The sequence below is a fragment of the Ceratosolen solmsi genome, unplaced genomic scaffold (assembly GCF_000503995.2).
Source record: "Ceratosolen solmsi marchali unplaced genomic scaffold, CerSol_1.0 scaffold3, whole genome shotgun sequence".
NCBI classification, from domain to species: Eukaryota; Metazoa; Arthropoda; class Insecta; order Hymenoptera; family Agaonidae; genus Ceratosolen; species Ceratosolen solmsi.
In genome coordinates, this window is record NW_011948428.1 from 1,425,550 (window position 1) to 1,443,074 (window position 17,525).

General features: G+C 26.5%; 1 protein-coding gene across 1 annotated transcript in view; it reads left to right on the top strand.

Annotated features, from left to right (window-relative positions):
* The window catches only part of dsb (scavenger receptor class B member debris buster), a 50,680-nt gene extending 36,625 nt beyond the window's left edge, over positions 1–14,055 (top strand). The window contains exons 3-9 of the mRNA XM_011501328.1: positions 1–59; positions 8,375–8,513; positions 9,103–9,306; positions 9,958–10,102; positions 11,462–11,716; positions 13,016–13,134; positions 13,526–14,055. The exon at positions 1–59 is cut by the window's left edge and continues 105 nt beyond it. Of these exons, the coding sequence (XP_011499630.1) occupies positions 1–59; positions 8,375–8,513; positions 9,103–9,306; positions 9,958–10,102; positions 11,462–11,716; positions 13,016–13,134; positions 13,526–13,996 (1,392 nt within the window). The 3' untranslated portion in view covers positions 13,997–14,055. The remainder of the gene's footprint in view (positions 60–8,374; positions 8,514–9,102; positions 9,307–9,957; positions 10,103–11,461; positions 11,717–13,015; positions 13,135–13,525) is intronic.
* Positions 14,056–17,525: the final 3,470 nt, after the last annotated feature.

The window sequence follows — 17,525 nt, forward strand, 5'->3', positions numbered from 1 at the left end:
AACTTTTTAACCTATCAGGAAAAGCCAAAGTTACAGGAAATTGGTCCTTTTGTATACAGGTGATTATATATTATATTATATTTTTCTTAAAATATAATATTACAACAGCGTCAATTAATACGTAATATAATTAATGAGGTATTGTTAAATGTATTGTTATGCGTGCCTTTCAAGTCAATTTTTCATTGGAGGAAATTGTAATATTTTTAATTTGCTCAAGAGGCTCGATATTTTTTAAAAAATAATTTGTTAATATATATATATATATATATATATATATATATATATATATATAATGCAGCATTCAGTAGATCAATAATAAAATTATGAAATTTATAATAATCCTTAATACTATCCGTAACTGTGTGTTACATTTATAAATATTAAATTTACACGCATAATCCTCTCAGTAGATTTATTATTTATGTTAGAATAAGCCATACGATATGCCAATATATTTAATATAATTTAATAGTGAAATATAAGATAAATTAGAGATCATAATATGAATAATTTTCTAATACGTTATATATTATACGTTATATATCACGTGTGTTAAAGTTTGTTTATAAAGACAAACTTTTAAATTTAACACAAGATTTTAAAGCTGTGAGAATAAGAATATTATTTTATTTTAAGATTCTGTAAAAAAAATCAATGGAATATTGTCTTGAAAATATATGTAAAATAATATCATCTATTTATGGAGATTTAATTTTCTCATAATATTCGGGATTACGGATTGAGGACTCTTTACTCTTTACATTTCAGTAATCTGCATAATTAATAGTTAATAAATGTGGGTAGAAACTTAATTACTGGCAGGAACATCAAATTACTTGTCAAATTTAAACCGACTGTTATTTCATTAATGTTTTCAAACAATAATATATAATTACTAGTTTGAAATAATTTTTCAGTGGTTATTATTTAGCAGGAGGTCACATATTTGTATAATAATAATAAAAATTTTAAGTATGCTTGCCACCTTTAAAAAGTACAATTTACAAGCGTCGATTTAATTTCAAATGTATTTAAGAACTTATTATTAGAACGTCTTAAGCGATATATATGCAATTAAATGGATGTATATAAATAATTAAAAATTTTCAACTATCATAATCGTAAATTATTATCCTAATATAATATATTAAAAAAAAAATAATATATATATATATATATATATATATATATATATGTATAATTGTAATCCTAAATTTCGTAATAAAATTATATATATTATATTTGTAAGGCACTCTTGATTCATAGAAAAATTAGTTCTTAGATATGATATAAATAATTTATTGTACGCCTGTATTATATAATAACATCATGGTTATCAGATTAAATTAATATTAGCAAATTAAGATTTAGCGAATTGAGAAATAATAAACTTAACTTTTCATCCAACGAATATCTTATTAAATTGAATGAATATTCTGAAATACTTAAATTTGTAATTTAAAGAAATTTAAACAAGGAACTTAATTTTAAGTAATATTAAGGATATAAGCATGTATATTTTTAACGAAATTGTAATTATATTCACGAACATGAAAATTATTTTTAAAAAGCAGTAATTTAAAAAGATAACCGTAATATAAATCCAAAAAGTTTTAATAATGTTTTAAAATACTTGCGGTTTTCCAAGCATCACTTATATGCTATAATATTTAATTTATGCATAGTAAGCTGGTAATTGTTTAACATTAGATTTTAGTGCCATAATATACAACATTATTACTAATTTATATTTACATGACGGTAGGAATTGGATAATAATAAAAAAAACAAAACGTGATTTTTAGTATGAAAAAAAAGTTATGAATGGACATAGATTGCATTAAAATTTTACCCACATTCGACATTGTCAAAATACAAATAAGTTATTAACTAATGGCGTGACCATCAAATGAAACCAAGTCTCAGCACTTCTTCATATTCCAAATCGTTTTTGTCTAGTCTAAGCAAAAAAAAACAAGAAGCACTTAAGCATTAACGAGGTATCTGGCACACTTGAGTAATGGATAATTGTTCTCTATTGTATCTAGCGGCCTTTACAAACGAGAAATGATAGGGTATAGAAGAGAGACAATCTCTGAGCTTCTCCGTGTCCTATTGCCGATCCAGGTCAATTTCTATACGCGCACCTCCATGAAGAAACAAGTCCGGGTCCATTCATCTATCTTTCACTCTCTCTCTCTCTCTCTCTCTCACTTTCTCTGTGTCTCTTTTCGCTACTACCCCTTCGTCATCTTCCCGTCTCGCCCATTGTTTCCTATGCCAAGCTATAGCCAAGCATTTCTCAGCACCGGAACGCCAATTATTCGCATCGGCTGGTTTTTTTTTACGTTATACTAAAACATACTTCCTCAAGTTTTTCTAGTTTCACTTAAGATTAAGAAGGATGCTCTGATTAAATGGTCTGATTACACAAATTTTCTTCGCAAAACTCACTTTAAATGATATTTCAGAAATATACGTTCTCATAATATTTCGTATTAATATTAATTAATATTTTCGTATGATAACTCGAATTTACAGTGCAAGTTCGATAAAATACATTCACTTAAATATTACATAAAATATTTTAAATCAATCTTTATAGTTTATTATTTAAGTCACAAAAAGAGTGTATTTTTACATGATTATATCAATTTCTTTCTCTAAAATGTATAATGAGCTTAACATTTATGTAAATTTAATTATCAATTAAAACAATGTGTACCCGTGCGTATTCTAAGAAAGTATAGAAGAAGAAATTTTTTCTTTAAATGTTTTTTGTAAGTAACACGTCTGTTTTAATTTATTATTCGTCGGATGTAGATAAATAATACGAGTGTTAATTATATATTAGGGAAAATCCAATAAAATCTGTATAACAATAGGAATAATATACATTGCGAAAAATATTATGATGAATCTGAACAAATACAAGATTTCTATCGCAGTTTTTAAATCATTTACCACGTAAAAATCGACGGAAAAAAAAAATGCAGATTAAGGAAATAAAAGTGTATGCTATAATCGTTTAATTAATTTTCTTCTGCATCGGCTTGTCAAGGTTGAGTCAATGTGGTGTCAAACTATCTTTGAAACTGTACGGCTTGATTTTTTACCATTACCAAGGCTGGTGACATTGTGATGTAAAATTATATTGATTTTTTTTAATTGAAAATTTTACGGACATTAATGAGAAAAATATACTAACAATTTTAATAATCTTTGAAATACACATTAATTAACTGCAACATCGAATCAATTTTCCACAAAATTAATTTCTTATTTATGTAGTTTTGATTTTAAAACTTTTAATTTGAAAAATGTATTCATTTGAAGAAATTGAGTATATGGTAAATATATTATTTCCACATGATTCGTTTAACTTCATAAAAAACCTATATATATAAATATATAGGTTGATAATTTTTAGATGGAACATTATTATATTGAATATTTTTTTTATATTAAAACACTTGCAATATTTAAGAATTTCAGTTGAAAATATATAATCGTAAATAGAAAATAAATTATGCAATTTTTTGTTATACTTTGTATTTAAATATTTTATTTTCAGTGTTTATTTTTTTACATAATTTCAAGAAGAGTTAATCAGTTAAAAACATTGAGAAAAAATTTTATCTTTATAAAAATAATAAAACCAGAAAGTAACTTTGTCTCTTGAATCTTATTTTATAATTTTAATTAATATACCAAACGGCGATTTAATAATACATTTTCAGTTCACACTGCTCAAAGACTTGCCAAAAGAACTGTCAAAAAGCATTTATTTAAATGTTTATTCAATGTAACATTAAAGATATGTATTTAAAATATTAACAAAGGCAGTGTTATGTTGAAATGCTTAAAATAAGAATATTTTGAACTAAGAACATGTTTTTAAAACTTGTCAAGTGAAAATGCGTTATACTAATAATTAATGATAAACTTTCATTTTATTTTATGATATTACATGTCATGTGTAGTAAAATTAAGTTATTTTTCTTGTTGATTTTAACTACATCTACATAAATATTAAAAAATATATTTTACACCATATATATTCTTTAATTAAACCTAATTTTTAAAAATAATATTAGACTAATTACTTTTATATCATTTTTTTTTTTTTTTTTTTTTAATACTTAAATATACTTAAATACTTAACTGATTTAAACATTTACACAAGAAAATAGTAAATTTATTCATAAAGTATATTTGGCACACTACTGTTTAGAAACAATATTTAATTTTTCATAGAATAATTATTAAAGAAATAAGCTTTTCAATTTATTTAATGATATTTGTGATATTAATAGCTAATTATTTTACTAGCACAATTTAACATATTTTATAATATTTTTTATATTATGGAATTTTATAATGTTCATATTTTCATAAATCATTTATACAATATATATTATAAGACTTTATATTTACTAATTGAGAATCAATTATAAATGAAGTCTTTTAATAATTTAAATAATTTAAACAAAGCTTTTTATAATAAATTAAATATAGGTTGATTTAGAAATAAATCTTTAATTATACGATGAATAAATAATACATAAACACTATTATGATTGTATATAATTTTAAATATATACAATGTATTTCTCTAGACATTTATATTAAGTTAATAATATTTTATCACCATTCATTTATACTTTATAAACGATAATACCTTGACTCAATTGCATTATTGAAAAACTTTTAACAAACAGTAGTTCGATATTAATTAGTCTATCCATTAAGATGGTAGTCACCGTTCATTATTATTTTTTTCCACGTTAGCTGTTACTGTCACACGTATATCTTTGATTGCATAATAATTGCAGTTCATCTTTCGTATAGAGGAATGACTTCACTTAGAGTGTCCATAGTATAAGTGCACTTACGTGTGTATGTACATTAAAGAAGCCGTTAGGTCGTTGATTCGTTTGATCTCGCATATACCGAGTCCTGCTTTCTTTTTTATAGATAGTTTTTCAATTTTCTCTGCTATGTTAATTATATTATGATAAATATCGTTTTCAGTTGCTTCAGTTTTTTCAAGTGTCATAATTAATTATTAAAATGATTGTTGTCCTTTTTCATCGTTAATTGAACAATTATAAAAGCATAATTTGATATAATTTGAAAGTAATACTTTTCATTGTTACTTTGATGAAATATGCTAATTTTATTTGTACGTAAATGTTGTACATAAAAGTGATCTATAGTATATGAAGAGATATAACTTTATATTCGCAGTAGATTGGCTATTAAATAAGAGAGTGGTATGTTATAAATTGGGTACAATTTAAATTTAGTGATACAATACGACATTTAAAGATTTATTTATTTTTTGTTTGTTTGTTTTTGTTTGTACATATCTGCTGTAGAAAATAACGAAAACATTACAAGATTTGCGCTAATGAAGCTATTAAAAGTAGCATAAGTAATTATATACAGGATTTATCGATGTTACACGGCTGATTAAATCGACATTAATATTTGTTTTTGTTAGAATTTTTACAATCACATGTTCAGTGCACTATCATATTTAAAATTGAATTTGGAAATTAATCGTCTCGTATATATTTTTTTAAACATCGTACGTACAATTTCGTGACCTTAAGTAACATAAAGCATACGCGTTTATGTAGTCGGTAAGCTAAAATGCAGCAAGTATGCAAATTAAAAGCAGTCACTTTCTACGGAAGTTTAGTATTACGTGATGGTATGGCGAGTGACTGACTACATTATGTTAGTATTACGTAGCTGATTACAACAAAGAAAATGATAAAAAGCGGAGAGAGAGTGAATATGTAAAGTGTCGAGGATGAGAGAGAAAGAGAGCAAATCTTTCGACTATTTGAAAAACGTCAGGAGTAAGGTGCGAGAATTAACCTTGACCATTGATTGTACATTATAGTCGGTAATTAATATCCATGTTATTAAAAAACACTTTTAATATTAATATTATTATCATTATGATACTAAATAGATAAATTTAGTATATTTAAGAAGACAGTTTATAAAGAATTTATTTTATATCAATTAACGTTTAATCATCGATATAATTTATATTGTAATTTTGTTCACATCAATTGCTCGTATAGACAATATTCATTTAAATTTAGACATTATTTAATATTTAGAATTTAATGAATGCGTATAAATAATTGTCGACACTCGTACTATATTATATCGATTAAAAAATTCTACATCTATTAATATTAAATTAAATTTCTCCAAAAATAAAAGATTCATCTTTTAGTTGCATTTGCATTTATAAAATTAATCGAATAGTAAGATTAATTTTTATCGTTATATTCCAATTTAGAAATAAAAAGAAAGTTCTAGACATTGTATGTGTATATTTCAAATATCGGGCATAATCTAATTATTACAAATTTTACATACTTCAAATACATTAAATATTTAAAAAAAAAAAAAAAAAAAAAAACAATAGGATTCCAAGCATATGAAGAAAAATCTTTCATAGAACATAAAATCATTAGAAAATAAAAAAATTTGAACCACTCTAATCGTCGTTTTTAAAAATCGAAACCAGTTTTGTCAGCCACGACAGTGAAAAAGTCATTACGTGATTAAGCAATAAGAAATAATTTACGCATATTCCCATGATGCAATGAAAAGCGCAAATATAAATACTTAGTTAAATTTGCTGCAGTCGACTGTGTCCTAAATAAGTTTTTCTAATGTTATTAATTTGCTGACATTCTGACTTGATAAAAATATCAATGGCCTCGTTTCTTTATAGTATCACCCATATCATAAATCAATCAGTTACTATTTCCTATGCAGTTAATATTTAAAGAGCGAATGAAATAAAAATACGTTAGTAAATTCGTACGAAACTATCTATTAGATTATCTGTAGTGAGCACTAAAACTTCTTAACATCGGTTAAATAAATAATAACCCGTTGCCTTTAATTAACTTTGAGCAGGCGCACGAATTTCACAACATTCGATTTAAAATTACTAATATTAATGGTTCAGATTATTAAGAATTGAATGTCATATGTAGAGTCATAATACATAATTTTTATAATTATCATTTAATTTTTATTTATTTGTTTAAAATAGTTCAATATTATATTATATTCTTATCGACATATTTTATGTTATTATGTCTATCTGAATTCTAATGTTTGCAATAGTAATCTATAAATTATTATTCGGTAAAATTATATTTAATTATATAATTTGATAATTATGTAAATTCATAATTAATCTTAAGGAAGCAATTTTTGTAATTCGTAATTATTTTTCTGTCATATATCAAAAGTTCTTCTATCATGAATATTAATAAGCATTTTCAATAAAAATGTCTCCGAACTTTCTTTATTTAACTTTATTACTTTCCAATATTATGTTAATACATTCTTTCGTATGCAATAATTTATATGGAATTCCGATGTCATTGTATTTTAACAAATTTTTACTTAAATTTACATTATTGTCATTTTAGTTAGTAGAATATTAACTATTTTCACAGTCATAGAAAATTAACATTATAAAAACTATAATTGAATAATTCTTGATGTTAGAACGGAAGTAGCTTAACGTTTTAAATTATAATTTGTAATTATGCAGTAATAGAATTGAAAACATTTTTCTTTCTTGAATTTTAATTGATGCGTATTGTAAATAAAGTGTCCAAGTAATGGAATAATTGATTAAAATATAGTCAATTAGGACACTCAATTGTATATTGTTTTTGTTGAAAAATTTATATTATTTAGGGTGGTAAATGTTTTAAAAAATTTTTTAAGTAAAATAGAAAATAAAAATAAATTATTTACATTCCGATGTAGATTGTATGTTTAAAAGTAAATGATATTAACTAATACATTTATTATTTTATGTGATATAAAATATAAAATATCAACTTTCATTTACATTTGTTTGACGGATGTCTGAATTTATATGTTTTTATACACTAAATTTTATTGCGAAATGATGAAACTATTTTTTTTTTTTTTTTTTTTGTTATAGAAAACAATTAAAAACATTGATTTGTGATTAGATAAAATGCATTAGTTGATTGATTGTTATAGGTTGAGAATGGGTTGAGAAAGAAATATATTTCAGGACTTTAGGATACGTATGGAATTGCAATTTTATACTGGTAATAAGTCATAATCGTATGGTTTAGTTATATCATAGATTACCTTCGTTTCCTTTACATAATAGTTGATTGCATTTAAGAATATTTCTTTATAATACACGTAAGTAAGTGAAATTATGCTCTTTCCGCAATATAAGTTTTTTTTTTCCAAATACTACATATAAATATAAATTTTGACCATAAATGCATTACATTTCGGGATTTCCAACAATTAATATCTTATTACTTTTCAGAGAGAATATGGAGAAAGTAAATATTGTTTTTCATGATAACGGGACAGTCACTTATCAACACAAAAAGATTCTAAATTTTGTACCAGAGTTATCCAAGGATAGTAACCTTCCAGTAGTGGTACCGAATATACCTCTTCTAGTAAGTTTGGCATGTAATTTATTTAATTATTTAATGTCGAAATTAGTACTTGTGTTTTTGATTGTAATATTCTTTCTTTTCTGTTTTCTTTTTTCACATATAATAAATATATGCTTATACATAAATGTATATTTCAATGATATATTGGAATCTTATTAAAATATCTTTTCTATGCTTATGTATGCACATGTACGTAATCGTAAGAATTTTTACAAGGAAAAATAATATTCGATTATATAATCGAATTAATGAAATTTCATTACAATATTTTGATACTCCAATTATTTATGATAAAATGGTAATATAATTGATTATTCATCAATCAATATGTTTAAAACATGGATATCAATCAATTATTGCATAATTTAAAGCCAATAGTAAAAATTTTATCGAGCCGCTTTCAATAGCTAATCATCTTGAAGTTCATTGTCATATTAATTAATTTAAACACCAACTTGTCTTATTTATTTCACAATGTATTATTCAACAATTACATTTAATTCTATATATACAATTACTAAACTATAAACTAACTATAAACTATAAACGAAGGAAAATAATGACCGTGTATCGCATTACAATTACACAGACATTGACGAAGCAAACTAAGGTCTTGCCGCATATAGTCAATATCGGTGTATCCATGTTCCTTAGCGGCATGGACATGAAACCCTTTGTACCTGTAACTGCAGAGCAGCTGATTTTCGGCTATGACGATCCACTAGTCAGTATAGCCCATCAGTCCTTTCCGAAAGCGCTGAGGCCCATGAGCCAAATGGGTCTCTTACTCGGGGTAAGACCAGCAATTTTCATTAAACTTTGTTAGGCAAGGACACAGGTTACTTACTGAAGCTGATTATTTGCTTCATATAATCTGGAATTTGACAAAATTCTGCGCTAAACGAGTGCCTTGGTAAATACTCTGTTTTCCTATAAGAAATATAATATAATTTCACAGAAGTTTACTTCTCATTCCTTAATTTGTTCTTTCTCATTTTATCTGTGAGACGAAATGGTTATCTGTAATTTTACATAAATGGCGGATGCAAAGATGTTTGCAGGATAAAGAGGGTAAGATTTTCGACTGTTGAGTAAAGATCGATGGGTTTTTTAAAAAAATTAAAACGTAGTTATCATTTAGTTAGATTAGTTGGAATGAGCTTGTTATTAACTAAATTAATGAATTGTAATATGAAAGTATTTAAGTTTATTATAGTTATTCTAATTGTCCACCGTAAGAAATTTTATTATTTTACTTGAATGCTTTGTGTTTGCATGTCAAAGAATAATATTTGCATCTATAAATATTTGTGCATATTAGTTACTATATTATAAAGATTAATATTTAAAAAAATTTTATTTCATTATATATATATATATATATATATATATATATATAATAATAGCGTTGAAACTAAAAAGTAATAAATTATTATTATTATAGAGAAATGGGACATTAGAAGAAGTTTCAACAATTTATACGGGTCATACAGACATGCGAGAATTCGGTCTACTAAATCGATTAAATGGTCTAGATAGACTTCCGTATTGGTCGGATCCACCGTGTAATTCAATAAGAGCTTCAGAAGGTAGGAAAATTTCTCTATATTATTCGTAATCACACATACACACAACGCGCGCGCGCCCACAGAGAAAATATACACGCAAACGGGAATTGGTTTTTATTCAATTATATTGAAAATCTTTAATAATTTAAAATATTTAATAATATTAATATTTTTATGAATGATTTATTAATTTTACAATTAGTCTTAAATATAAAGATAAAAAGCAACTAGATTGATAAAATTCAATTATGTATTATCATTTAATTCAAATGTAGCTATTATGAAATGTTGATTTTAGTCAATTTTCATTATATTAGTTAACTAACTATATTTTGAAACATTTGTATATACTCCTTTTATAATTAATTAGTGTATTTTATACAATTTTCTCTGTTATATTATTAAAAATAGATGGACTCTATAGTTTTGTATTTATAGCTTTATTTAATATAATTATAATATTTATCAATTTATCCATATATATATTATTCATGCAATCAATTTTTAAAGTAATTATATCAGTGAAATATTATTTATTTATCAATATTATTTACTTTTCTATAAATTAATGTTTGTTCAGATTAATGTGAAAATATTGCAATTGTTGAATACCTAATTAAATTTACTTATATATCACTAATTATATTGTAGATAAAAGAAGCGAGTTTACATATTGAAATTTTTCTACAAAAGATGCCGATTTCACTAAGTAGAATATTATAAAGATTAAAAAAAGGATGGCAGTAGTGGTAAAACATAACTCGATAGAAAATAGAGTCTCCGATTTTCGTTTTTTTTCTTCTTTTATTGATAATTGTTGTACTTTCATGTAAATGGGTCGATGTTTCTAAATTTTGCGTTACAAATAGTTCTCGCATAGTACGAAGAATCGGATATCTGCGTGCTAGATAAAGCAAACGAGAGCAAATTAAAACAAGCAAATTAGTTAGTTAACAAGCAAATATATTAAAAAATAGTTCAAGATTAAAGTCACTCGCAGCAGAACATTTGCATTTATAAAAATACGTAGCGCCCGCATTAACACATACATACACACACGCGCGCGCACAAATAGATAATAATATTACGTTATTTTATCTCTATAATAATATTACGTTATTTTATTGTAATAAAATAATTAAACAAGGCAAGCGGAGACTATTGCTTATTAAATTTCATAAATTTCGCGAATTCCACACGTTGTACACTTTATCCGTAAATCTATCCTGAAGTTCGGTGAACCGCGCCGCCGACGCGCTGAAATGTACGTGTAAGGAATAGGTCCTCGATCAAGGAGAAAGTACGAAGGGGCCGGGAGATGGGAAAACGACGATAAAAAGTTGAGACACGCTATCGGGTAAAATATTCATCTGATTTCAGGCTCGTTCTTCCCGCCGCGGGACCGGACCGGCGAGGATGTAGTTAATGTCTGGGACAAGGACCTCTGTCGTGTCCTACCGCTGAAATATCGCGGTCCCACGGAGAAAACCGGTATAAAGGCGGACCTCTACACGCCGACCGATAACGTTTTCGACCCACCCAACGAGGAAATGCCCGACAATCAGTGCTTCTGTCCTGATGATCCCACAAGATGCCCCACACGAGGATTACAGAACATCAGCCCTTGTCAATTTAGTAAGTGAATAGGTGTCGGACGTTATCTTTGAATTTTGCAAAATGCTCGGCACGTGACATGAAGCGGCTGCATAAAGCTCTGATGCTTACGAGCGCGTAAAGTACCGAAATTTCGCATGACGCGCTCACATAAGATATTGCCCCGTTAAGGTGGACCGCAATGGTGTAATTTTAGGTCATCAAACTGTACTTTTATACTGTTACCGGAGTTTCATAAACATTTTAATTTTTTTTTTTTTTTTTTTTTTTTTTTTTTTTTTTTTTTTTGCTATTGTCGACAGATAGACCTTTTGCTGATTGGAGAAACATTGTCATTGAATAGTATTCTTATCTACTTTCGATTCATCGTGTCTTATTGTATTGTTTAATCTATTGTAAACAACCAAATATAGGCTTCGATAAATTTTACGAGGAAACCGTTACATTCGATTGTCAAGTCAAGCTCGAATGTAAGAAATATTTTACAATCGGGCCTTTTATTTTTAATTAATTTTATATACTCTCGGTGCTTTATTATTAAATTCAGTTAACGGTATTTTTGCACGTATCATTATAATTATAATGTTCGTAAATAAGAATCTTTTTATATTGAAGTAAACGTTATGTGTATGGGAAATTGAAAACTCGGAGTACAGTTTATAATAGCAGTTCGAACAAATTAATGACATTGCAAATTAGGTGTTACTTTTAGTTGTTTTTTGTTTTCAAGAATAATTTATTATCTCACCTCGGTGAGTACGTGATTTCTTGCTTCATTATTTATGCGATTTATAAGTTAAAGTATTATTTATATTAATTTTGGAGTATTTGAAAGAATCTTTGTAAGCGATCGACTCTTATAATCTCCAAAATAATTGAATGACCTAATTGACAACTAATTATATATTAAAGGAAATTAAAATCTATTTGCATTAATTTTAATACCTACAATTAACAACTAGAATCACAAGATATAATTTACATTTATTTGCTCGATTATTCACATAATAAATTTATTGGTATTTTCGAGTTTGTTTTTTTTTCTTCAAACGGTTGATCGTGCTTTATGAATAAATAGAGAATTTTACACTTTTTTTATTAGAATTATTTTCATTAACTCGATTAATTCTACGGTTTTCATTAAATTTTTAATAATAAACCGGCTCACCTTGTATCGATGTTGCCAACATTACAACATCAGTTATTTCACGTACTGTCCTAAATGTCCTTCTGATAACACATGAAAATTAGATGAAATTGCAGGATGTGCGCAGGTAACTAAAAGAATGGAATTTTTTACGCTTTTTGTCTTCATTTTAGGTGCTCCAGTATATCTCTCCTTTCCTCACTTTTACAAAGCAGATCCCAAGCTTCTAGAAGCTATTACGGGCCTTAAACCAGTACAAGAACTGCATGAAACGTATTTCAAAATACAACCGGTAATAATTTTTTATCTTATCTATAATTTATTAAAACTCTTGAAAAGATAAGAATCTCGTTTAAAATTGAAATAACGTGTGGTTATAATTATAAATTTTTTGCTCGGGTTTGGAATTTTTTTTCGAAATATTCCATTTAAATTTCCGTAAAATGAAACTGTCGAAAAATCAGAAATCATTCGATAATCGCATTTCAAAGTTATTCAACCGCGTCGCTGAAAAATCAATGTGAATTCTGATTTAACGCGATTAATAATGACAAAATGCCTGGTAAGTGCGAGAATTTTGCAAGTCCATTAGCGAAGGCACTTGCGCCTCGCATTAAAACGCTAATGCCAACGATAAAATGACGAGGCGACCAACATAAACGAATCCTCATTTTTATGATCAGAAATTGGGTGTCCCCGTGGAAGGCAAAGTGCGCGTCCAACTTAATCTCAAGGTCGAGCACCAGCCGGCCATTCACGCGGTTGCCAATTTCACGGACATCGTGTTCCCGATAATGTGGCTGGAAGAGGGGGTCGACGAGCTCACGCCCTCGATCCGGCTCTGGGTCTACCTGGGTACAACGTTCGCGGACGCAGCGGTGCCCTGTATTACCTACGGCCTCATCCTCATCGGTGTCGCCTGCCTCGGGGCCGCGAGCTATCAGGCCTACAACAACCTCGTCCTCAGCCACGAAGCCATCGAATTGGGCAAGCGCACGATACGTCGTGGCTCGTCCTTCATTGTCAATGGACAGCATCGGATCATTGTGACGGAGGACTCCTACGTGCTACTGCAGACGGACGACATCGACGACATCGCCATGCGGAATAGCCTGCAGGCCTTCGTCGGCAACGAGCCAGCTTTCGCTTATTAGCTCCCTCCATAACTGCTGCTTACTCCCATCATCGTCATCAACATCATCATCATCATCATCATCATTATTATTATTATTATTATTATTATTATTATTATTATTATTATTATATTAACGCTATTACATTATAATATCATTATCATTACTATCATCATTATTACTATTGCTACTACTACCACCACTACTACTATTATTTACGCGTAATACTACCGCTATTACTACTACTACTACTACTACTACTACTACTACTACTACTACTACTACTACTACTGCTACTACTGCTACTACTGCTACTATCACTACCACCACCACTACTAATACCACTACTACTATAACAACTACAATTATCACCACTGCCACTACTACTACAAGTACTAGTAGTACTACCACTACTACGGCAACTACTATCATTATTATTCTTGTTGTTATTACTATTATTATGATTATTGCTGTAATTATTATTATTGTGCCGGATAGTTGAAGTAGGTATAAGAAAATTATTTTTTTATCGCCGTGCGTTCGTTCAATGTAAGTGTCTAGAGAGTTCCGACGAGATTAAAAGATATCGTCACGTAGTGGAAATAATTTATACCTCAGTTAATATTGCTTTGATTGGATGACGTTTTTGTTCTAGTGCAATTTTTATATGAGTAGCGCGATGTGTGAAAATTAAAATGATATTATTATTTTTCCGATGTGACAATGAAAAGCAAATGGTTTATGCCATTCAATTAAAAGTCTCGTGTGTCGCACAACGATCTGTGAGGAAAATCGATTTTTCCAATTACCGAATGGTTTTTCGACACCGCAATCTTAACAAAAAATAAACAATTGAAACTGTTTATACATTTTTTTTTTTTTTTAGATATTTTTCATTTTTAGATAAACATATTTTCGTAATTTAGGATTATGAATTGTAAATTTGGCATACTATTAGTATTAATTATAGCTTATATAATTAAAAATTGTTTAACATATAATATAAAAATAATACATTGCTGATTTTTTTTCATACTTTATGTATTTTATATTTTGTATTATTATTGTTATTATTATTATTATTATTATTATTATTATTATTATTAATAATTTAGGCTATAAGAATTTTATTTATACGTCAAATTGTTGGTCGCGAAATTATTCTATCGAAAAGAAAAATTAAAAAAAAAAATGTATCAAACTGAACAATATTTCTTATTATGCTTATTCGAGTATTTTGAAGTGTAATCGATTATAATTTATCAATTAATCAATTGGCTATAGATTAAAGAATTATATTTAATTTACATATAATTACTTTTGATGATATATAAAATAATATTTATCTAATAATGTATCTGAATATGAAATCATATGGTCAGTAAAACTTTTGGATCGATGATTCCAACCAATTCATTATGATCATAGGATTTAACAAAAATTTAATTAAATTTGTAATTAATATAACTTACTTTAATACAATCATAAGTAATTATTATTACTAATTTTGATATGAATCATTGGAATAATTAACAGAGCGATTGAATTGGCTGAAATTAAATGCAAACATGTAAATTGTTTATTATTTAAATTTAACATCAATTGAAAAATATTTAAAAGCTTTTCATGCAATGATCAATTATGTACATATTAAACATAAAACTTATAAATAAATTGCGCAACAGATAACTAGGCTAAATGTATTATATCATTAATAACTTTTATTTATAGACTTTTAAATGGAATTGAAGAAATATTTCGGTAAACCACTTAACTTTTAGTGCATAAAGTAGGTAATTTCGAAGATAAGCATTTTTAAATAAGCTGGTCAAGGATAAATTTTAAGGATTTTATGTCGACAGCTATTAAAGACTGTTTGAGAGGGTAATTTTTTCTTTTCGATAGCCGAATAGGGAATAAATTAAACGTATTTTACTTTTATAAATAATTTTAATGAAGAAATGTATGAAATAATTTGCAGTCATGTTGGAAACTTATTTTCAGCGTAGATTTTAGATATACAATTGATTCACCATTGCGATGGGACAATTGCGGCATCTGAAAAATAAAATAATTAAAATAATGTTTTTAAATGAATTTTTTATAACAAGCAATGCATTGTCCATTGATTTAGGAAACTATTTATAAATAATAGTATATTTTTGAAATGTGAAACAAAATAATTTTAGTTTTAGTAGGCATTTATCTGTTAAAATCTATTCAGATGCGTTCGATAAGTAAACCGAAAATTACGTGTAAATAAAAGATTTCTGTTTCGCTTTTCTTAAATAATACTAATTGTCAAGAAAATTTGTATATATAGCTATTCCCTTCTAGATACAATAATGTCATAATTCATGCAGATATTTGATATTTTCTGTGCTTCATTACGACGAAAAAATAGATTGTAAGAAAGGGGTAAATTAAAATTATCCTTGCATGAATATGGAATTATGAATAGGGAATGTAAAAATAAATAGTAACACGTGCTATGGCTGTGGAATTAAATAAACAAAAAAAAAAAAAATGATTAGAATGATGAAAAAGTTTTTTTGCGCTATCGCGAGTGCCATGTTAGTCGCATTGTATTTATTATAAGGCGACAATCAATCATTTATGTATAACTATTTTTTTTTTACAAGCTTTTAAATAAACATTTCTCATTAAAAAAAAAAAAAAAATTTTTAAACGATAATATAATATTCGTCATCATTGTGAATTTAAGCAATTTATTTTGTGTGAAAGGTTGTTAAAATTATCGATTCTCAATAAATTAATTGTAATTTTGATTTAATCCAAGTTTTGGTTTCAAGTTTCTCGCATTTACTAAGCCAACAATTACTTTATACCCTTAGAAAGATAATAAGAATAAATATTTATACTTTTTGTAAAATAAATAAAATACTATAGCAGTGAAATATAAGTTTTTCAATATATTTAAGAAAACATTTAAAAAGAATTTATGATTAATTATAATTATAAATTTATATATTTGGTATTATCAAATTCAGAAGAATAATGTTTATATATTCTTAGATATATATGGAAATTTGTTGAATTTACAATATTATGAAAAAATAAACGAACGTAATTCTTTTCTTGACATGCATACACATGACGTATGACGTATATAATTTTTTATATGCACGTGCTTTGGTCGTGGAATTAATAGATTATGTAAAATGTATTTTATATACAAGAGAATAGATTAAAATTAAGAATTATAAATACACAGATTCCTTTAATTTTAATTTAATTCATGGAAATACAAAAGAATAAAATCATATAGTATTGTAATTATTTACGAAAACTATAAATATGAGATAATTGTGCAGTAAGTCAATGTGTCAAGATATTCTATAGAATTTCTGTAGTTTTATATCATTCTTTTGAGATTTTCTATATTTTAAAATTATTATGTTTTTACATATCATAATTAAATTCATTAAAACTCATTGTTACATAAATTTTTAACTTACAATTTCCTACATTTTATATAATATAAATTTTTATATATTATCACAGTATCTTAATACATTATCTTAATAAA